Raw genomic sequence first — 22,231 nt, 5'->3', positions numbered from 1 at the left:
AATGAAACGAGATGGGATGGAATTTATCAATCCCACTCCTGTCCCGCATATATAATTAGGATAAAAAAAATCTCAATTCCATCCCTAATTTTTTATTAAAACAAAACTATATCCAAATTCCATTCCCAAACGATCGAAAAAAATTGCCATCCCTACTCTCAGCATTCTCGCTGACAAGCATTTTCCAACCCTTTAACAGTCATTTTTTTCCCTTTTTCTTACTTTCGAAGGAAGGGAAAAAGAAAACGTATTTGGACGTTGACTGATATCGTGATTGCATTAGTTCATTTTTCTTGTCTGACGCGATGACGGCGCGGGCTCACTCATCATTTCTAACATGGATTCTCCTTTGGCTCCATCCATGAGGCCATTGATCAACATTTAACTGAATGGTTTTGCAAGCCTTAGCTGGAAAAGTAAAGTAAAATTAAAAATCAAAAAAGAAAAATGGCAGTGGCAGGGGTTTACAGAAGAGTTCTTCCCTCTCCTCCTGCAATTGAGTTCGCTTGTCCTCAAGGCAAGGTAATTACTATAATCAATTACTTGCTCTCTCTCTCTCTCTCTCTGTTGCATGCATTTAATTCAACTAAAAACTTCCAATCCTTTTTTTTTTTTTTTGTTGCAGAAATTGTTCACAGAAGCACTTGAAGGAGGGACCATGGAAGGATTTTTTAAATTGATATCATACTACCAGACTCAATCTGAGCCAGCATACTGCGGTCTTGCCAGCCTCGCTGTCGTCCTGAATGCCCTCGCTATTGATCCTGGAAGAACCTGGAAAGGTAATTGTTTTAAAACTCTTAAGCAGATTTCCACTTTAGTTACTTAAAAGAAACATTTTGATATATTGGAATTAATTTCCAGGGCCTTGGAGATGGTTTGATGATACAATGTTAGATTGCTGTGAGCCTTTAAGCAAGATTAAGGACGAGGGAATTACATTTGGTAAAGTTTCATGTTTGGCTTTTTGTAATGGAGCTAATGTCGAAGCTTTTAGGACAAATGAAAGCTCCATTGATGAGTTTCGCAGACAAGTAATTTCCTCTACTTCTTCAGAGGATTCCCATGTCATCACCTCATACCATAGAGGAGTTTTTAAGCAGGTGTAATTCAAATTTATAGCTTATTCCTATTGGCCTCGTGTAGTTGTTCTGTGTGTTATAATTCGCAATCTGATTATTTGTGATATTTCTTGATCTCAATACTGAAGATACAAAAGTTTCTTCTACTTAAATATACTAAGAGTCATTTGAAAAATTCACTGTCTTGTCTGATTGCAGACTGGAACTGGTCATTTTTCACCGATCGGAGGCTATCATGCTGGAAAGGACATGGTTCTTATTTTGGATGTTGCTCGTTTCAAATATCCACCCCATTGGGTTCCTCTTACACTACTTTGGGAGGCCATGGATACTATTGATAATGCAACAGGACATCGTAGGGGGTAATCTATTCTACTGTGAGTTTTCCTTATTGTATCAGGGTATCATTTGTTCAGTGAGTTATCTATCGAATAGACTTATTCTATTGTAATAAGGTTTCCAGCTTTTGATTTCTCAAAAGACACCACAGTATTATGCATATTTGACTCACACATATTCTTGATTATGCTTTTATTCTGTTTTCAGATTCATGACTGTCTCAAGGATTCCCAAAGCACCATCCATTCTCTATACTGTGGTACTGTTCTTATTAGAAGTTTTCTCTAACTTGAGAATGGAAATTTCTTTATCATGTTTTCTTTTCCCTCCATATGGGCCACTGTAGCATGTAAGCATGGTTCAAATAGAGCTAATCATATTTGGCCTATGTAGAGAACCTGAGGATATGAATCATTATTAAATTATTCTCATGTATATGCATATGCACCTTTCTTAAAGGAGTTTCTTGAGATCAAAAGGTAAGTAAGATGTTGAAATAAATATAATGGACGGTAAAATAAAACAGTTGATCAATCAGCTACACGATGAAAAAAGTTGTTTGCTTTTCATGGTGGCATTTACGGATACCACTATTTTCTTGAATGTACCTTTTTCTTGCTTGTGATGGGAAGATATTCTAATTTGCTCCCTCATCATTATTGTCTGTCTGCAGAGCTGTAGACATGAGGGCTGGAACAAGGTTGCAAAGTACTTAACTGAAGATGTTCCCCTTCGGTTAAAATCTGATGATGTGAAGAGTGTTGAGAATTTACTATCTGTTATATTTAAATCAGCACCTGCTGACTTAAAAGAGTTCATTAAGTGGGTTGCAGAGGTTCGGAGACAAGAGGATGGGAGTATGATCTTAAGTGAAGAGGAGAAAGGAAGGCTGGTTATGAAGGTTTTCTCTAGCTTTTTTCTTATTCCTGCTCCCCTCTCTTTTGCCTTCTCCCTTTCCTATGAACCTGTTTTTATTTTTTTTCCGCTTGAAAATGGTGAATTTTCATGTCATTTCAGTGATTTTCTTCCATTTCTTATTTATTTATTATTTATTTGATAGACAAACAACTGATGTAGAATTCTGATCTTGACGTTTCAATGTTTGGCATTTCAGGAAGAGGTATTGAAACAAACACGAGAAACTGAACTTTTCAAGTATGTGGCCAAGTGGTCAGCTTCTAAAATTTCACTTTGTAAAGGTGTCACCTCTTGGGGCTTGAAAGAAACATTACCCGAACTAGCTGCGGATATTTGTTGCCAAGGAGCAGAACTCTTCATGGGAAAACTCAGTTCATCAGAAGGAACATGCTGTAGGCAAACCAATGTGACACTTCTAAAAGTCGATGATGAAAAGGCTATGACAGTGGTTTCAGGGACTGTAACTACAGATGGCATCGAAAAAGAGATTGAAACACTGGTTCCTTCCTCTATAACTGAGCTGAGTAATTTGTGTGATTTTGATCAAAGTAATTGCAAAGGGATGCATCCTTCTACGGCAGACGTTCTGACGGTACTTTTGTTGGCCTTGCCACAACATACATGGTCTGGCATTAAAGAAGAGGAGCTCCGCATGCAATTCAATCACCTTGCATCAGTTGACAAACTCCCCTCTCTGCTTCAACAGGAAGTAATACATTTTTCTCCTTAGTTGTTTGTCAGTTATCCGATCTCCGTCTCCTTTTCCAGTGTTCTTTTATATTCTATGGAAAAGATTGTCTTTGTTTTTTCGTTTATAGTCATTCTTTTAGTTGAATATTATACTGAAGTTATAATTTCGTAAAGGTTTGTTTTCCAACCTATCCGTTTCAATTCTAACCCATTGCTAACTTGTAAAATGGATCGCCTTACTGGTCAATCACCAGGAGACAGTGTCAAATGAGACTTCAATAGACAAAACCATTGAAAATTAAAAGCAATAAAGCCAACTGACATTTTGAGACGGAAACGTTATATGGAAGATGTGATAATTGTAAGATTACTATGAATTTTCTTCAATACGTCAGTCTTCATGAGTTTATGTTGAAATGTGGAAGATTATATTCTCTGCCAAATGTGCTACTGTTTAGCAAATTGCATAAAAGCTCTCTCATCTTCAGTGTTCAACAGAAGGAGAGATTTCCTAACTAAGTTTTGTACTTGGGGAAGTAGTTTTTCATTCTTAGCACTAGTTTGGTGCTAGCCAATACTAGTGCTAGTCAATAATCGACTCAGTCAGGTTTATTGGTATTAACCGGTTTTGATTTTGAAATTTTGGTCAACAGAGTTAATTTGGGTTCGGTGGAGTTACTGAATTAGTTCACATCAGATTTAGAAGTTGAATAAAGCAACCTGGTTGGTCAATGCTTTAAATCCCACATTCCCTATCTGATGCGCATGGTTTTTTGATTCGTAGTTTCATCAGACTTGTTCTGCATTTGAGTTTTCTGATTGCCTAGGCTGACAACTTAATAATTTATTAGAATATCAGCATTGTTACTAATTCAGTCAAATATACTATACTTGAAGATTCCTGAGTGTACTTTTCATGGCTATTACAGGTCCAGCATTTGCGCTGGCAGCTCCATTTCCTAATGACCGATCTCAGTGCTCTTTGACCTTCTCCTTAATTTCTTCTTGATGAAGGTAACATTCCAATCTTTGGCATTCATGGGGGTGATAGAAACCATGAGATTTTAATAAAAACAAATGGTAAAGTATTTTGACCACGGAGATGGATATAATTAAGTGAAGAGCTCCAGTATAACTGTAATCCTCAACTTTTTATTTTTTGAAAGAATACTCAACCTTTGACAAAACAAAATAATTAATATTGTTTGTTTCTTGCTTCTTATCTTAGACATCTGAATTTCAATGGAATAAGTAATTACCGTATGGACTTTTTCTGATTGTAACGCTTCTTGTTAGAGCTCGCCTGCTTGTTTTGTCTCAAGTTCCAATTCTTATTCCATATCATTTTTCTTAATCCATAACTCATTAGCTTATTCTGCTGTTATCGGAGTCGAACTTAAATAATTTTATCCGAGCACACTGCTGCGCGGTGATACATGATAGATGGAGAAAATATCAAATGGAAACAGAACAACTTGGACTAAATATTTTTAAAACTAACCTATAGTCACAAGACTATCTAACTGCATAATCAAACATACATCAGAAAGTAATTTTTACAATTGAAATGTGAGAAAATTCACTTCATTGTTACAAGGGACTGCTGCCATCTGTTGGACGTAATGTAGCCACAAGCAGCCAACGAACAATGAGAGTGCCGTTATATTTGAGAATTGTATTCAAAATTATTCTCCGGTTCCTTCGAGTAAATCACACTCCTTATGCCCAGTAGACCAGCCAACTAATTTTCATACCTTTTCTATCAGACTGTAATTATTTTTCATTCAGCACGTCTTAGTTCTAATAACAATAATACTATACCTACATTGTGAAAGCCAAAACTTGGCTTAAGACACCGCCAAGAAGAAACTAACCAGAGGCTGACGGTTCGTGGAGATCGATAGTAAGGAAATGAAGCTGCCGTCTTAAATGCAGGACCTGTACAATTACGCAATCAAATTCAGACCAAGATCAATTTCCTGTCAGGTTTATTGGCATTGGCCTAAGTTGATTATGATATATAGACAGTAATGGATTAAGAACTAAGCAGAAAACAAATATACCTCCTGTTGAAGCAAAGAAGGGATATTTTCAATTGATACACAACGATTCAGTTGTGTAAGTAGCTTCTCTTCTTTAATCCCAGACCATGTATGTTGTGGCAGGGCCAATAGAATTACTGTCAAGATATCGGCTGTAGAAGGATGCATTCCTTTGCAGTTACTTTGATCGAAATCACACAGAATATTTCTTGGCTCCGTTTGAGATGAAGGAACAAGCATGTCAATTCCTTGTTCAACGCCATTAGATGTTATTTTTCCCGAAACCAATGTCACAGGCTTCACACCATCGGCTTTTACAGGTGTTACATTTGTTTCCTTGCAGCAGGTTTCATCTAACGAGCTGAGTTGTCCAGCTAACATTTGTGCTCCTTGGCAACGAACATTAGCTGCTATTTTAGGTAATGTTTGTTTATAACCTTCGCACACTGAAATTTCAGAAGCCAGCCATCTGTTGATACGCTCGAATATTTCAGTCTCTTGAATCTGTTTCAATACCTCTTCCTGTAATACCAAACTCAAGGCATAAAGAAAACAATTGCAATATATATATATTTTTTTGTCTAACAGATTCTATGAAGACAATAGAAACCTTAATGATAAGCCTTGCTTTCTCTTCTTCACTTAAGCTAACACCGGCATCATCTTGTCTCCTAGCCTCTGCAACCCACTTGATAAACTCTTTTAAATCAACAGGTGCTGATTTAAATACAACAGAGAGTAAATTCTCAACATCTTTTACGTCGTTCATTTTCAGTCGGTGTAGAACATCTTCTGTTAAGTACTTGGCAACCTTGCTCCAACCCTCATGTCTACAGCTCTGCAAAGAACCCACAAAAACAAGTTCAGAGACCATAATAATTTTTCGCTTATAAGTGAGAACCGCCAGTAAGAGTTATACCACAGTATAAAGAACAGATGGTGCTTTGTGAAACCTCGATATAATCATGAACCTGAAATAAGAGTTAAAAGCTTAGTTAATAACAAAATTATAGTTGAACATAGTGCCTTTGGTATCTAATTACATGAAATAAGATTCGCCTAATTCTATTATCATAGGAAAGACCCTCTAGGATGTCCAGTTGCTTTGTCAATAGTGTCCATGGCCTCCCAAAGAAGTGTAAGAGGAACCCAATGGGGAGGATATTTGAACCGAGCAACATCCAATGTAAGAACCAAATCCTTTCTTGCATGGTAGCCTCCAATTGGTGAAAAGTGACCACTTCCAGTCTGCAATCCAATAAGAAAACGAAATTTTTTATCATCGTTTCAGTGGTAATCAGAAAAGTTCACAAACAAGCAAACAAGCTAATTAGCGTTATACCTGTTTGAAAACTCCTCTATGATATGAAGAAATGACATGACAATCCTCCGAAGAAGCACAGGAAATGACATGTCTGCGAAAATCATCAATGGAACTTTCGTTGGTCCTAAAAGCTTCGACTTTGGCTCCATTACAATAAGCCAAACAAGCAACTTTGCCAAATGTAATTCCCTCAGCTTTGATCTTACTTAAAGGCTTACAGCAATCTAACATTGTATCATCAAACCATCTCCAAGGGCCTGCAAGTCGTTAAGTGTTAAAAAAAATAAAAAAAAATAAAATTAAGATCCAATCATTTTCTTTAATTTAATTGGCTCGAAAGTAACCAATTTCACAATATATGTATAAGATGGAGGCTAATAGATTAATTATAATTACCTTTCCATGTTCTTCCAGGATCAATAGCGAGGGCATTCAAGATCACAGCAAGAGTAGCAAGTCCACAATACGCAGGCTCTGACTGAGTTTGATAGTATGATATCAACTTGAAAAATCCTTCCATGGTCCCTTCTCCGAGTGCTTCTGTAAAGAGTTGCTGCAAATTCATTGAACAATAAGAAATTATTGAACAAAGAAAATGAGGACGAGGTTGGTGTTTTAACTTACTAATTACCTTGCCTTGAGGAGAAGCGAACTCAATTGCCGGCGGAGAGGGAAGAGCTCTTCTATAAAGTCCTGCCATTGCCCTGTTTTTAATCTTTTCTAGCCATGAAGAAGCTTTGTAGTTTAGTTTAGGCGTTTGGTATACTTTATTCAAGTTCTCTAAGGCTTTACTGTTATTATTGATCTTTTCTCATGTATTTATTAAGAGCTCGTGTTTAAGTGAGTGCTGTCTATATCATTATCATGATTACAATCAAGAGCATACTCTCATTTATGCCACGCCCACCCTCAATGCCATGACTATTATTTTCTCTTTATATATATATATTGGCAAAGAACGGAACTTTAATTCGTCCATTGAACGAACAAGAGAATTTATTCTCCTTTCTTTAAGGAGGGGGAATCGGTATTCAGTCTCAATCAAAGCCTAAAGGTGACGGCTAAAAGAGGAAAGATCACAAAAGTGGCCATGCGCGTAGGTAAGTTGTGGAATTTCCTTTTAACCTTACAGGGAGGCAGTGTGATTCGCTATAATATTTTTAGTTAAACTAGAACTCCAAGCTTAAAGACTCTATAGGGTAATTTTTTTTTTTTTCCTGATTTTTGAAATATTCATACTTCAAATATTCGAAACGTAATATTACCACCACCACTAGTTATATTATTATACATCAATTTATATAAAAAAAAACTTGTGATTGTATCTTTTATTAATTACTCAAGGTTCTAAATATTTTCTCTCTGCAAGCCCACATTATTAATCTCTTAAATATAGTTCGTTACGTATTTTCAAATATTTTAATATAAAGATATCCAGCAAGAACATTGATTGATTAGGAGCAATTGATCTAAGAACTTAATTAAGGGTTTATGTTACCTTACGTAATTTATAAGATGCATACGACCCTCACAGAAATTTAACTTTGGCCTTTTTTGGGAGGAGTGATTCGTTTCTTTTAAGCACACGGCCCTAAAACTAATCCATCGATTTCGAGGAAACAATAATGAATTTGCACAATGAGCAAAGCTTTGAGCTTAACATTTGCATTGATTAATTAAAATTTGAAGCACACACCGACATAATGCATGTGCAAGGAGGAAGGTAACTCAAAAGTCAAAAACCCTAAGCACCAACATACTGTAAATTCTTTTTATAGTTGTTACTCTATATTGGAATAATTTTCATGTAGTTGTCAAAAATTTCGGCTAACTTAGGCCAATTATAAATAAGTTTAAGCTTATATTATGATAAGTTATAAATTTTTTAAATCCCATTTTAAGTAACTTACCTCTACGTAATAATAATTCTTTATATATTGTAAAAAGTTTTATTAAATTCTAACATGAAATAAAGTATATTTTAAAAGTTGTCTAAGATAATAATTTATGTTTTAGAGTTGTTACAAAATATTTGAACTTGCGGGTAGATAATAAATTGTTAGTGTGTACACCTTCGTATTAAAGCTAAAATATTTCTAACTTCTCAAACTTGTATTTATGTGCTATTATCTTCAGGATCATCTCCTTTCTCTTCTTGTCTAATCGCACAATGATTTTTTTTTTTTTAAGTTAAAGCATACATGACTTGTTACTCATTTGGATGATTGAGGAAAATATTGATATCCGTTCAGTTAGTATAGTGAAGTTATTGAATCTGATTACTTAATTATGCAATGACTCTTCCATTCTCCTCATCCACTTCATTTAAAATAGACAAGCTCCATTAATTAATTATTAATATATTTACTTTTATATTACTCGCATTAAAGATAACTAAGTGAAAACAAAAATATTTACAACTAAAACTCCACTAAATTATAACCTTCTCATCATAATAAAATTAAATTGGTCTAACATCATGAGGAAAGTCTTCCTGTACTTTGACATCAAAATGTTATTAGCAAAAAGTGGAATCCCTCTTTCAATGACGTGAAATGGGCATTTTGTAACATTATGTGTTGTCTAAGGACAACCGAAAAATATGAAATCTATGGGGCAAAAAATGATAATTAAGATATTATTTTCTTTGAGGGGGGAAAAATGATAGTCTTCCTTACGGAGACAGGGAACCTGAAGGATTTCATGGCTTGACATAAATTAATTTATGGCCAGGTTATTTTTAATTTTTAACTTAAAATTATGAATTATGAATTTCATGCAATCTAATAGCATAATCAAATACTATTTTAAGTACGTAATTTGGCTATTTAAATTCCCATGAAAGCCCGACATTGATTCTCCCAATACTCCTTTGCCTGCTTAACCCTCTCCACTCTTTCGATCTGAAGCCGCTTCTCCCAATACTCTCGGCAGCTGTTTATATAACAACCATTAATTAGATAAATTTGGAGAAACAGCATAAACACTGAAGCCTGAAGGCAACCCCTATTAAAGAAAAGATTACAAACCTTGGCTAAAATTTCTTTTAAGTTCAAGAAGAGTCTATAATAAACACTTCTCTATGCTTTCTAATAATTATGTATTGGGAGAGTTGTTGCAAAAAAGCACTTACCTACATACCTCTCTCGCAAATTAAAATCATATGCTGGAGATAGTGTTACTATATATAAATTTTGCATGTCGATTTTGTAGGTACTTATCTCCAATTAAAAATAGTTGATATGCATATATAAACAAACCTTCGACTTAACAGAATACCGAGCTCTGTCAAGTGTATAGCTCCTTGGTATACTCCTGCCTGGAATCAAATTAATACAATTTAGAGAGAGTTTTTGAAAAAAAAAATTAATATGGTGTACAAATATATTACAATCTATAGTATAGTTCAAGAATCTACCCCGACTCATATTTGGGGATATCTACCCCACTCCAAATTTTTAAGATAGGGAATAAAATAACTGCCTGGTGGGGGCCAAAACTCATACCCTAAAATTGAGTTTAATCACTTGTTTTTTCTACAAATTTGAGTTGTTAATGACTAAATTAATGCCGCAGAGAACTTTTTTCATTTTTCCATGAAAAATGGTCTCTGATAGTGTATTTAGCTCAAAATTAAACAAATCGAACAAAGAAGCTAGTTCAAGAAAACTAGCAATATTAATTAAAGAGAAATTACCTTTCGACATAGAGGGCATTTTTCTCTAGGATCTGCTAGCTTGAGTCCATCAACAATGGAGACTGAGGCAGCAGAGCAAGCACACATTTTGCACAATATATGACCACATGTCAGAGAAACCGGATCGAACACCGTCTCCTGTTACCATAATAAAATTTTGCACACCTTATAGGTTTATATTAAAGGCCATAACCCACAAGTGCATTAAATTAAAATTTTTCGTTTCTTTTTCCTTCAGAGCATCTGTACATAAAAGGACATGTTTAGTGCTTTGTACAATCAATGGTACTACCCTACCCCTTCTTTTCTTTTTTTTTTCGTGTTTTAAATTGAAATACACTACCGATATATATTACAATTAACAGTAATCAAAAGCTTAACATACGATGGGTTTGGTTGAGATATATATAGCACCTACCTTTTTCTATTGCTCAGCAATTACTTCAAAAAATCCCTGTTGTTATCTATTTACTCGGATTTAAGAAAAGAATTAATTAATCAATTACTTACCAGGCATACAGGACAAGTCAACTCAATATCAAGCCTGATGGAATCAAAGAGCTGACAAGAGAGTGATACTTTGTCGTCGTTAAATGTTAGCCTGTAGCCTTCGGATGAAATGGCCTCAGTGGTGCTTGAACTGACATTGGTTTCCCTTAAATTGATGTGCAGTGCCATAAGCTCGCGCAGCCATGGTGACTGCAGGATTTCAATTTGCATACTTTGAGCTTGTGATTTGAAGGCCGGCCCTTGCTTACAGCAATGATGAATCTACAATATATATCCCACAAAATTAAATGATCTATTACAATATTGAATAAGAAATAGAGGATTTATAACAAATAAATAAACTATAATATAATTAATAAACCAACAATTAACACTAACTTTATCATATTTCTTGAGTAATTTCTGAATCATAATGGCATTGATTAGTGCATAGATAACTAATTCTTTGCCTTCTTCAATTAAGCTGGAAACATGGGTGCCTCCCCCTTGCATTTTTCCTTTAATCCAGAGAAAGTACTTCTTTAAACCAGCAGCCTGATGAAGCTCAATCAATTCCTTTGCACGCTCATTGAAGTAGCTTACAACAGCCGACATGTCATTCACAAGCGAAGGGAAGAAGGCTCCATCGCACACTGCACATTGATAATTTGATATGAATTAATTTAAACATATACGAGAAAGATTTTAAAAAAATCCAAGGAAGTGGATACTCAAGAAATTAACTAGTATGTGAAATTAAAAATTAAAAAAGACAGATGTAAAATTAATAAGCGATCATATATAATTATGAATGAGCTTGTGTGTTGAGCATTAAGAAATTAAAGCAATAATCAAGTAAATTTCAACAGATAATAGACTATGAATTAGATTGTGAATTTCTAATAAATTAAGATCAAACCACATACTATTGATTCAGCAAATTATATTGCATAATCAGATTGTTAATTAATGTTTGTGAGATACACATACCAGGACAATGATTGTGGCAGCTGGTAATTTTAATTTGAACAACTCCATCAGCACTGGAATTAGATTCAGGGTCTTTCTGAGATTGAAAAGCTAGCCCGCACTTCTTCAATATGTTCTTTAGCTTCTTGCAAGCAACTTCAGGTAGTTTCTGCTCTTTTTGTTGCATGTACTCTTCATATTTCTTGCAGAACTTCATGGCCCGGCTAGGCGACTGAAAGAAGTAAAGTAGACAGATCGACGACCTCGATCGATCTTAGAGAATTAATGCTACCACTTGATCTGAGCTTTAAGCTTTAATCAATGAATGAATAAATAATTAAAAAAAAAAAGTTGTCAACTTACGTATGAAAATGATTTCTTCAGTTTTTTTTAATCCTGAAAGCGGCTATTAATGACAAAGATTCATGGCTCCAGTGCCGCTGGCTTCTAAGGAAAGTCAACTTCCAGCGATAGCTTGCTGGCCACATCAGTTGGAGAAAAAATAAAAAAAATAAATAAAGTAATGACGTGTAGACCATGAGAGAAACATAGCATGTTGCGTTGGTAGGAATGTTCAATCAAAATTTGGGAAGTTTGAAAATATTTTAATTTGAAAGTGGTGGTACTGTCAATATATGATATATTTTAAATTTTAGGTGGTATTTGATTGTTTCATTTGAAGAAATGAAAGGAGAGGAGAAGAGTATAAAAGAGAAGAGGAGAAAGAAAAGAAGTAGAGTGGAGAGAAAATATTAATTTATTCATTCTTTGATTAAACATGGTCATGGAATTCTAAGGGGAAAGCGATGGATTATTTTTATTTGGACTAGTTTACCCCTTCTATTAAATTTTCAATTTCTGTCATTAAGTAAAATTAAAAATATATCAATCAATTTATATTATTTATTATTAAAAATATACAATATTGCGAGTACAACAAAACTGAAATAGAGCTAAACAGTAAATTAAATTATAGCACACAGTAACTAATCATAAACTATAGACAATATAATATCATAAAAACTGAGGCCTATACCGGACAATTTCCTTAGAATAAATCTGCCACATATTGTTGGATGCTTTAGAATTAGATGGCGTATATATGTTTCCCAAGATACAACATGTATGAAACAATTGAGGCGCACGACCGAATTTCCTCCCGCGAACTTTCAAAATGCTTTAACTCATAGACACAGAAAACGTCAAGGGAGGAAAATCGTTTTGTGATTGTGTGTGAAGTTGTTGTTATCTCTTGAAATGAAGAGAAGCCACCACCAATTTATAGCTATTTCTGTGATGGTAATTGTTGGGAAAATATGTTCTTTAAAAGTATATGTGTTTATTTAATTGTAATAAATAATTTTTCTGATTAATAAAATAAATGAGTAATATCTTAATTGCATTAATATTTTTATTAAAGTCCATTTAATCATATTATATGTATTTATGTGATCACCATGTGGATTCACAGAAGATATAAATACAAATTATCTTATGATTAAATAAATTTAGTTCGCAGTTAATAAATAAGGTTGGACACTTTATTTAGGTATAGACTGTAATAAATTCATTGAATGATTTGTCTTAATCATGTATGAATTTATTGATGTAATACGACTACATTGAACAGGATCACATATGAGATTTAATTAACTTTGTAATAACTGTCAGACTTATTAAATCTCATAGGCATTGATTTTATTGTAATCTTAATCTTGAGTTAATTATGATTTCATGATTGTAATTGCTATTCCATTTGAGTTACCAATGGGCACGACACATCCTTGTGGTCAAGATTACCCGGTATCTTGGTGGGAACAATTATGAGTATTGGAGTTATTGATTAACAATATAGAATTTGTATAACATATCTCTTGATGAGTTTTCGGCACTTGATCATAGAATTCTCTGGCCAGAGTGTGTCAACATATTTAGTATGTTGAAAATAATTATTAGAGAAAACCAGTAAGGATCAAAGAATAAGATGTTATTAAATTGATTGGACAGTTGAGATATCAATTTAATTAACGATGTGGTACAAAGAATTGTGCAGTAAAGAAATCAATGTGGCTTGGGACGAATTATTATTCGAGCATACAATTATGGAAGTCGGTTCTAATCTTTTAGTAGAGTAGATTTGGAATTAAATAATTGAGCTAGTTTAATTACAGGCCTAATTATTGTAGCCACTATTGTATGTTCCCAAATGATCCCCAGGTTAGCTCATTTAATTGACTGCACTACTACTGGACTAATAAGTAAAATAACTAACTATTTGGGTCAAAAGCCTAAATATATCATTTAGTGGGAGGCTCCATTTAATTAACTTTTGTGTAAGGGGCCTTATGTTATTTTACAAGGTGGGCCCCCTATTGAAAATGCAAATATCGTGGGTTTTGTTTTTTGATTATTTGGAGCATAGGGTTTTCACTAAATGGTGATATAAAATGCTTATTTTCTCTAGTGGGAGGCTCCATTTAATTAACTTTTGTGTAAGGGGCCTTATGTTATTTTAAAAGGTGGGTCCCCTATTGAAAAAGCAAATATCGTGGGTTTTGTTTTTTGATTATTTGGAGCATAGGGTTTTCACTAAATGGTGATATAAAATGCTTATTTTCTCTAAAGAAAAAAGAGCAGCCACTTTATACCGATCAGAGAAAAAGATTTTTCTCTCTGCTGTTGAGAGAAAAATTTTCTCGTGCTAGTTGTTTTGGTAGTGATAAAGGCGCCCACACGTCAAGTGCAGATCGAACCTGAGTCATAACCTGGAAGATCATTGGTGACAGTTCGTGATCTAACAAGCGTGGTGGTGACGGATCGTGATCTAAAAGGAGTGGTGGTGGCGGATCGTTATCTAGGAGCCTAAATTATTTCAGCAGAGAAAGCCAACTCGGACTTTCAAGGTATGATTTCTAGATTACGTATTCTTATATATTATATGAGAGCGATCTTCAAAATGTTTTATAAAAAAAAATTTAAAAACCTAATTTTTCCCCAACAGTAATATCGTCTATAACTAATTTCATTCAAATCTGTAACGTTCACTTTCAGCTAAAAGCTTTAATTTCATAATTTAATCAGTTAATTAAATATTTGTAACCGCGGTATTGATAATATTATTTGCTAGATTTGTAATTTTTATTAAAAAAATTTAACTATAAATATAATAAAATTATAAATTGATTTAACCTAAAAATTAAAAAAAATAAAGCAACTAGTAACTGAAAGGAAAAAAAAATATTATCAACTAATTTGATTTTCTTTAACTCCATACGTTTCATGGACAACGTTTCCATGTGAATATTGATTCAATTCTTCATTGTTGATGAGGTTTCCTGTGGATAAAATATGACATTGGATAAAAATTTGTTATACTATATTTTATTAAAATTGTCCTTAATAGTAAATTATATTAAGGTTAATTTAATAATATAAACAAATATTAAAATGTGAGTGTTCAAAGTAAATATATAGTGTATATAGCTCCACCCCTAACAAAAGTAAAAAATCCACTATTTAGGATCAGTTCAATTCATTTTTTCTTTTTTCTTTTTTTTTTTGGATAAGGCAATTAACTTCGGATATGTCTCAACCAATACAATTTATTGTTATAGAAGTGCAAGTTGAGCAATTACTAACATTCAAGTGATCGTGACTTCTAGAGAAATATAAATGTGATGATAAACAAATACAAAGAAAATAATACACAATAATTTACGTGGTTTCACATAAACCTTACGTTCATGGGTAAAGATTTAAAGATAATTTTACTAACAAATAAAAAATGACACTTCTATTCATAGGGAGTATTGCTCACCTACCACAATTTGGCTTCAATTTACCAAATTGGCAAACTTGATAATTGGTGCCAACTTTATTATGCAGTTGTAATCAAAGTTTGGATGCTAGCTATCTCTCAACAATTGCATGCTAGCTGTCTCATGCAATTACTCAACAATTGCATGCATGACTTGGCAACATTTATAGCATAATTAAAATTGGAGTGGTGTTACGGAGAGAGAAAGTTGAGAGAACACCGAGAGAAATTAGTTCTCTCTCTCTCTCTGCCCACTCCTCTCTCTACTATTTTCTTCTTTTTTTTCTTTCAGTGTTCTCTCAGCTTTCTCTTTATCTAGCATTTTTTCTTAAAAATGTGTAACTCAGTCTTACTTATTTCAATTCTTTAGTAATATTATACGGTTCTTTAAATTCAGCGTGTTTCTTTCACTTAGAGATTAGAAATTAATTTCTGATTAAATTTAAAAAATATACAATACTTTGTGTAATTATTTCATTTAATTAAGAGTGGAAACTATGGATGAATTCCGCAGGGAAAGATATTTTAAAAAAAATCAAATTAATCATATCAATATTTCGATTGCAAAGCACTTTTAGTGGATACAATAAAAAATTACCCAATCAAGTTGAGCGATTGTGTAGATTGGGACGAAGTATTCATATGATTAAAGAAAAGAAAAGAAAAGAAAACGCAGAGATTAAAGAATATAAACTGAAATATATAACCACAATCATTCGTGGTGTCCTTGTACTATTAGTTATTTGTTTCACACAAAGCATTTTTGGTTCTTTTGCAGCAGCAGTAATAGTAGTACCGGTTCTGATAAAGTCTCCTGGCATCAACAACGCAATTTAGTACAAGTATTTTCATAAAACTTGTTTGATACAGCGAAGGAAGAAACAGAATGACTGTCATTAAAGTGAGTGGGCATTTTTGGTTCTTTTAGGGGTCATTTTGACTTTAGATTAAATAAAATTTGTTATCCAATTCCCATATAACCCATCTGTTTCAATTTTTTTTTTTTTTTTTGAGAAGCATTTGTTTCAATTCTACTTAAAAAACGGACTGCAAACTGGTCAATCGTGTGAAACTCTTGTTTCATTAGATAATATCATTGAATTAAAAACAAAATCATGAGATTAAATCAATTAACTTCTTGAGAAGGAAAATTTCTATCTATGGAAAAAAGTAAAGTTTAATACTGGCAAGATTATTTGAGTTTTCTTAATGGCTAGACAAGTTTTTAATTTATCTACTAGGAATTAATGTGCGAGGATTATATCATCGGCCAAATGTGCTGCTATATATCTTGTCTTCAATGTTCAATAAAAGGAGAGATTTGCCTCAATATATATCTATATATATGTGTGTGGTTCACATAAGAGATGTAAGTTACAATAATTGTAACTTAGCATTTGCCTCAATATATATCTATATATGTGTGTGTGTGCATCCCTCGTGCTTATTGTTCATCGACCACGTGAAATGTGACAGCGATTCTCACATTGTCGGCATAACTATGGCCACAGAATGTTGACTCCATTAAAAACAGACCAATTGAAAAAACAAAAAACAAAAAAAATCTAACAGTAGTGCTGTAAAGATCGAAAAATTAAAACGTGCTGCTGTGATTTCTGAAAGCTAGCCACACGTCCACTATCCTACTACTTACACAAGTGTATATAAATAGCAGCAGTCAAGGCTAGGCGGAGTATCAAACATCGTGCTCCAATAATTACAGTTAATTAATCTCCCTAAATAAACTCTCAATAATAATTAGATCAGTTCATTCAAAGCATTAGCATACTGAAAATGCCAAAGGAACTTGAAGGGCTTTATTACAGAGGTGCTCTTTCTCCTCCGGCGATTGAGTTTGCTTCCCCACAAGGCAAGGTTAGTAAATTAATCCAACAGCATAAGTCCTTTTATTAGTTGCACGCAGGAATTCAAATTTTTTTTAAACTATCTCAAACTAATGATGTGTGTTGCCAAATTTTATTCATTTTGAAGCAATTGTTTACTGAAGCATTGGAAGGAGCGACTATGGAAGGATTTTTTAAGTTGATATCATACTACCAGACTCAGTCAGAGATTAATTACTGCGGAGTTGCAAGCCTTGCCATGGTTTTCAATGCCCTTGCCATTGATCCCGGGAGAACATGGAAAGGTACGTAAATTGATCACAAAATAACTCACTAATCAGAATTTGGTTACTTAAAACAAACATATATGTAGGATTAATTATCTTGTATATACTCTTAACTCTACAGGGACAGGGCCTTGGAGATGGTTTGATGACACGATGTTGGATTGCTGTGAACCTTTGAGCAAGATTAAAGATGAGGGAATTTCATTTGCTAAAGTTGCATATTCCGCTTACTGTAATGGAGCTAACGTCGAAGCTTTTAGGACGAACGAAAGCTCCATTGATGATTTTCGTAGACATGTTATTTCTTCTGCCTCCTCATCAGAGGATTCTCATCATGTGATCACCTCATATCATAGACCAGTTTTTAAACAGGTACAATATATACTTCATGATGATGTTTTAAAATAAATGCACACGTTCTATATGTATTAAGCGGGTGTAATATAATAGAGGTACTCTAAAATCTCTCCATCTAATCTCTCACAAAGGAAAAATTTTAGAGTAGCTCTATTAGATCACATTCACCTAATGCATGTATGACATGTATGCATAAATTAAGTATAATTACCAATTACATAGTTATTTTTTAAAATAAATACAGACATATCAAACATATATTAAGTGGGTATAATACAAAACATGTACTCTTAGAATCTCTCTATCTAATCTGTAGTGAAGGAGAGATTCTAGAATTCTTTGTTAAGCTGCACCCAGTTAATGCATATATGACATGTTTGTATGAATTAAATATAAAAATTAATTATATAATTATTATTTAAAACAAATGTAGACATATTATATATGCATTAAATAAATATAATACAACAGAAGTATTATAAAATCTCTCCTCGTGATGGTGAATCCAAGACACGGTTAGTGTGTTGCTTTATAAATAAGCCTGCGAATGCACACGTAAATCACGTGACTTACTTAAGCTTTTATGTAGGGATGGCAAAACTCCAGGCCGGGTCCGAGTATTGCAATGACCGGACCCTACCCGGATGCAACCGGTCCGGGTCCGGGCCAGGTTTTAATCTGGGTACCCGAATTTTATATTTTTTAATATTATATGTGTATATATTTTATATTTTTTGGTAATTTTATAAGTTTCAAATTTATTGCAATAAAATTTGACATGAAAATATAAACTTTAAGTGTTTAAAACTTTATATATGTATAATAAATTAGTCAACAAAATATAAATATTTAAAATAATATATATTTTATAATATTTTTTTAATAAAATCCGAGTTCCGAGTTTATCAAGTGATGCCCAAGACCGACCCGGCTTCATACCCGGTCCACAACGCCCGGGTACGGTCCGGGTTTGGACCGGGCGGGTATTTTTGACACCTCTACTTTTATGAAGTCAAAAGTTCCGTTAGGTCGTTAGTTATGGCCCGCGAATTTGATTAGCTGTGTTTTAACAGCTCATAAACTAAAGCTGAGTTTTGGGGGGTTTTGATGATCTGATTCATTCCTTATCGAGGGGATGGAGAGCAGGTTTAATTATGAGCCAAGCTTAATCTCTGTAATCGCTGTGACATGCCGTAAAATTAATAATAATAGGAATAATTAGGGTCAAACATTTTCTCATGTTTACAAAAGTTTGACTGAAAGTAAAAATGCAGAACGGAAATGGTCATTATTCACCAATTGGGGGCTATCATGCTGGAAGGGACATGGTTCTTATTTTGGATGTTGCTCGATTCAAGTATCCTCCCCATTGGATGCCTCTTACACTTCTTTGGGAAGCCATGGATACGACTGACGAGTCAACAGGACAGCATAGGGGGTAATCTTAATTTTCTATTGGCTTATAAAATCTTATTTATATTGTAATAAATGTTAATAAGATATATAATAATTTGTCAGAACTAAATAAGATTAATGCTTTTTTTCCAGGTTCATGGTTATCTCAAGGTCGCACAAAGCATTCGTTAGTTCTCTAATGCACAGTAGTGGACACGAGGATCTGAAAAAGGTTGCCAAATACTTGACAGAAGATGTTCCCCCCCGAATGAAATTGAAGGATTTAAAGGGTGTTGAGAATATACTCTCTGTTCTATTCAATTCCGCGCCCGTTGATTTAAAAGACTTCATCAAGTGTGTTGCAGAGTTCTGGAGACAAGAAGATGCTGGTGTTTTCTCAAGTAAAATAGAGAAAGTAAGGCTTGTTTAATTTTCCAGGTTTTATATAATTTTCAAATTTTCTGGTATTTATACTGTGTGTTTGGTATATTTTCAGGAAGAAGTATTGAAAATAATTGAAGGAACTGAACTATTCAAGCATCTTAATAGATGGCTGGCTTCTGAAATCTGCTCATGCAAAAGTCTCGTATCTTTGGGTTTCAATGAAAATTCAGTATTTCCTATGAAACCGAGTTTGTTAGATCAAACCTGCCGTAAGGAAACAAATCTGACACTTGCAAAAGCTGACGGTGCAAAGCCTATGACATTGGTTTCTGGGAAAACAAGAACAAATGGCATTGATCAAGGTATTGACATGTTGTTGGTTCCTTCATCTTTAACCAGTCAATCGGGAAATTTGCTGCATCCTTCAACAGCCGGCATTCTGACACTACTTGTATTGGCACTGCCTCAACGTACATGGGCCGGAATTAAACAAGAAAAGCTACTTGCTCAATTTAATCATCTTACATCAATTGACAATCTCCCTACTCCGCTTCAACTGGAGGTAATTAATTTTTTTTTATTTTTTTAAATCCTTTTTCCATTATCCATCGTTGTCTGATCCTTAGAGATTATATTTTGACCAAAACTTACTTTAGAACCACTCGGGAAGGTCCTTAGGGTGATGTGGTTAATATTCAAGAAGTCATATATATGTTGCATCTGATTTATATGATCTGATTAGACTTGTTATGCTTGCAATTTGAGTGAGTACTTTCCTTTTTATCATTGTTTCAGGTCTTGCATTTGAGACGACAGCTTCATTTTCTCACGATCGATCTCCGTGGACCGTCACTCTCTGGTTAATTAGTCACTTAGTAAAGGGCTTATTGTAACAATTAAAATTTTTATCCCGAAATTTTATTTCAAATAATATAATATTCATTAATTAACCAATAGAATAATACAATTAATTCATTTGAAAATTATAAAAAAAATCAAATACTCAATAAATGACAAATCACATATCACATCTATTAGGATACAATTTGAGACAAAATTTATATAATTTCTCCCTACAGCCGGCAAAAATCTCATGAGATTCGTCCACTGTAGTCTATTATTGAGAAAAAAAATACCCTGTCCGACCCATACAGAATCAATAAATTTTTCAAAAATATATTTTAGAATATAAAAAAAGTACCATGTAATTATATTTTATCATCTACAATGCAATTATTACAAGATCGCGTACGAGCAGTAAAATTAGCTATGGTAAGTAATAGAATTGTCTAATGTCTTAGATTTTAGACAGAGAAGTGAATGTGTGACGATCCGAACCACTTGTAAGATAATCTTTTTGAAGCAATGTGGGATATCCGTTTTGAGCTTTGCATACGCATTCTTCATCGTCATAATTTTGTTTTTGGTATGGAAGATCTTTTATTAACAAAATTATCCATTTTGTTTTTGCATACGCATTCTTCATCATCATCATCATCATTACTTCTAAGCGATGGTGATCATTACTTCTAAGCCCACCCAAAATGTCTCTTGTTTGTCTAAGGGTGATCGTTACTTCTAAGCTCATCATTCACAACTCACACATTTCCTCAGCAACATAAGACCTCAGACAATGAGAGCTGAGGGTAGTCTGTTAATAAAAGATCTTCTATTCAGAATTAGAGCAACCAATTTTCTAATTTTATTGAAAAGAAAAAAAAAATACTTCTAAGTGAAAAGAAAAAAAAATGACGAAATGAAGGTGGTGAAAATTCAATTTCTAATTTTATTTTTATCTAAAATATCCCTACAATTTCTCTCTCTTTTTTTTTTTCCACAAAAAGTTTAGACGAGATGTGGAATATCATTCACTAAAAACCAACTATTATCTCTTATTATTTACTCAAATTCGGGTGATTGTAGGTGATATTAACGGCTAGCCAAGCAACACCACAGAGCCATTTATCATTACTTCAAGCAAAATAATAGTTACAAAAAGGACAAGACTGATGTTTACTACAGAAGAAGCATAAAATCTTCACTCCTAGTCAAGGAGTCAATATTGCATGCGGAGCATTAAAAGTTGTAATTCAATTCTTTAATTTAATTTAGTGTGTTCTTTTCTCTAAGAGAATATTATATATCTTTGTGTGATTTATCAAATTACTTCCTTTAATTGAGAGTAGATTGAAAAATAGATTAATTAGCTAGGGAAAGAGATTGAAAAAGAAAAAAAAAATTTAAAAGAAAGAAAAAGGAATAAAATAAATCATAACAATATTTTTAGTGGACATGAAAAAAAGAAAAATTCCCCCCCATCAACTCATCAAGTAGTAGTGATTGTTGTACGTAGGTAGGGACGAAGTATAATAGACGATAGATAGAGAGCCATGCCCATGGAGATGGATCTTTTTGCTTGTGAACATGCATGGCCTGGTGTCCCAACACCGCTAGCCGGTTCTCAGACTTGGGGAGGTGGTGCTCCGGTTCCGGCTCCGGCTCCAGTTCCTGCACATGGAACTATGTTCATGTTGGCGTCCCGACACATGGGCTCTCCAACACTTGTGTGCACGGGTTGTGGTGGTGGTGGTGCTGCT

General features: G+C 33.7%; 4 protein-coding genes across 5 annotated transcripts; 2 read left to right on the top strand and 2 right to left on the bottom strand.

Annotated features, from left to right (window-relative positions):
• Positions 1-116: 116 nt before the first annotated feature.
• Positions 117-4,292, top strand: LOC102628145 (glutathione gamma-glutamylcysteinyltransferase 3-like). Its single transcript, XM_006479431.4, has 8 exons — positions 117-522; positions 626-782; positions 865-1,103; positions 1,281-1,444; positions 1,629-1,680; positions 2,095-2,322; positions 2,536-3,048; positions 3,959-4,292. Exons 1-8 carry the CDS (start codon positions 448-450, stop codon positions 4,013-4,015), a joined length of 1,485 nt encoding a protein of 494 aa, XP_006479494.2. The 5' UTR covers positions 117-447; the 3' UTR covers positions 4,016-4,292.
• Positions 4,293-4,366: 74 nt separating this feature from the next.
• On the bottom strand, positions 4,367-7,307 carry LOC102627849 (glutathione gamma-glutamylcysteinyltransferase 3-like). 2 transcript variants are annotated; one of them, XM_052437066.1, is made up of 8 exons: positions 7,027-7,307; positions 6,792-6,948; positions 6,414-6,652; positions 6,156-6,319; positions 5,991-6,042; positions 5,682-5,909; positions 5,093-5,593; positions 4,367-4,967 (listed from the first exon to the last, which is right to left on the bottom strand). In XM_052437066.1, the coding sequence occupies exons 1-8, from the start codon at positions 7,093-7,095 to the stop codon at positions 4,899-4,901; spliced, it is 1,479 nt and encodes a 492-aa protein (XP_052293026.1). In that variant the 5' UTR covers positions 7,096-7,307; the 3' UTR covers positions 4,367-4,898. The 2 variants fall into 2 exon arrangements, with proteins under 2 accessions (XP_052293026.1, XP_052293025.1); XM_052437065.1 differs by having other exon boundaries at positions 6,792-7,307.
• Positions 7,308-8,928: 1,621 nt separating this feature from the next.
• On the bottom strand, positions 8,929-11,902 carry LOC102627561 (probable E3 ubiquitin-protein ligase BAH1-like 1). Its single transcript, XM_006479429.4, has 6 exons — positions 11,572-11,902; positions 10,981-11,234; positions 10,603-10,863; positions 10,093-10,230; positions 9,656-9,714; positions 8,929-9,329 (listed from the first exon to the last, which is right to left on the bottom strand). The coding sequence occupies exons 1-6, from the start codon at positions 11,765-11,767 to the stop codon at positions 9,224-9,226; spliced, it is 1,014 nt and encodes a 337-aa protein (XP_006479492.2). The 5' UTR covers positions 11,768-11,902; the 3' UTR covers positions 8,929-9,223.
• A 5,179-nt stretch (positions 11,903-17,081) lies between these two features.
• LOC102626992 (glutathione gamma-glutamylcysteinyltransferase 3) lies at positions 17,082-20,648 on the top strand. The gene is made up of 7 exons (XM_006479427.4): positions 17,082-17,242; positions 17,360-17,516; positions 17,620-17,870; positions 19,130-19,293; positions 19,404-19,665; positions 19,747-20,196; positions 20,430-20,648. Exons 1-7 carry the CDS (start codon positions 17,162-17,164, stop codon positions 20,496-20,498), a joined length of 1,434 nt encoding a protein of 477 aa, XP_006479490.3. The 5' UTR covers positions 17,082-17,161; the 3' UTR covers positions 20,499-20,648.
• Positions 20,649-22,231: the final 1,583 nt, after the last annotated feature.

Source organism: Citrus sinensis, chromosome 3, assembly GCF_022201045.2.
Source record: "Citrus sinensis cultivar Valencia sweet orange chromosome 3, DVS_A1.0, whole genome shotgun sequence".
NCBI classification, from domain to species: Eukaryota; Viridiplantae; Streptophyta; class Magnoliopsida; order Sapindales; family Rutaceae; genus Citrus; species Citrus sinensis.
Note: the sequence above shows the minus strand (reverse complement) of the source record. Positions and strands in the feature narration are given on the sequence as shown.

What these genes read in the sequence shown, in the direction of transcription:
- LOC102627849 (XM_052437065.1), bottom strand. Translation starts at nt 7,095, where the DNA reads ATGGCAGGACTTTATAGAAGAGCTCTTCCCTCTCCGCCGGCAATTGAG. An exon ending in TCCTGGAAGAACATGGAAAG is followed by an intron (nt 6,653 to 6,791) that starts GTAATTATAATT and finishes AACGACTTGCAG; the next exon opens with GCCCTTGGAGATGGTTTGAT. An exon ending in CATCTGTTCTTTATACTGTG is followed by an intron (nt 5,910 to 5,990) that starts GTATAACTCTTA and finishes GGTTCTTTGCAG; the next exon opens with AGCTGTAGACATGAGGGTTG.
- LOC102626992 (XM_006479427.4), top strand. Translation starts at nt 17,162, where the DNA reads ATGCCAAAGGAACTTGAAGGGCTTTATTACAGAGGTGCTCTTTCTCCT. An exon ending in TCCCGGGAGAACATGGAAAG is followed by an intron (nt 17,517 to 17,619) that starts GTACGTAAATTG and finishes TTAACTCTACAG; the next exon opens with GGACAGGGCCTTGGAGATGG. An exon ending in CTACTCCGCTTCAACTGGAG is followed by an intron (nt 20,197 to 20,429) that starts GTAATTAATTTT and finishes TCATTGTTTCAG; the next exon opens with GTCTTGCATTTGAGACGACA.
- LOC102627561 (XM_006479429.4), bottom strand. Translation starts at nt 11,767, where the DNA reads ATGAAGTTCTGCAAGAAATATGAAGAGTACATGCAACAAAAAGAGCAG. An exon ending in CTGCCACAATCATTGTCCTG is followed by an intron (nt 11,235 to 11,571) that starts GTATGTGTATCT and finishes ATCAATGTGCAG; the next exon opens with TGTGCGATGGAGCCTTCTTC. An exon ending in AATGCCCTCTATGTCGAAAG is followed by an intron (nt 9,715 to 10,092) that starts GTAATTTCTCTT and finishes ATTTGATTCCAG; the next exon opens with GCAGGAGTATACCAAGGAGC.
- LOC102628145 (XM_006479431.4), top strand. Translation starts at nt 448, where the DNA reads ATGGCAGTGGCAGGGGTTTACAGAAGAGTTCTTCCCTCTCCTCCTGCA. An exon ending in GCAACAGGACATCGTAGGGG is followed by an intron (nt 1,445 to 1,628) that starts GTAATCTATTCT and finishes TTCTGTTTTCAG; the next exon opens with ATTCATGACTGTCTCAAGGA. An exon ending in AAGGAAGGCTGGTTATGAAG is followed by an intron (nt 2,323 to 2,535) that starts GTTTTCTCTAGC and finishes TTGGCATTTCAG; the next exon opens with GAAGAGGTATTGAAACAAAC.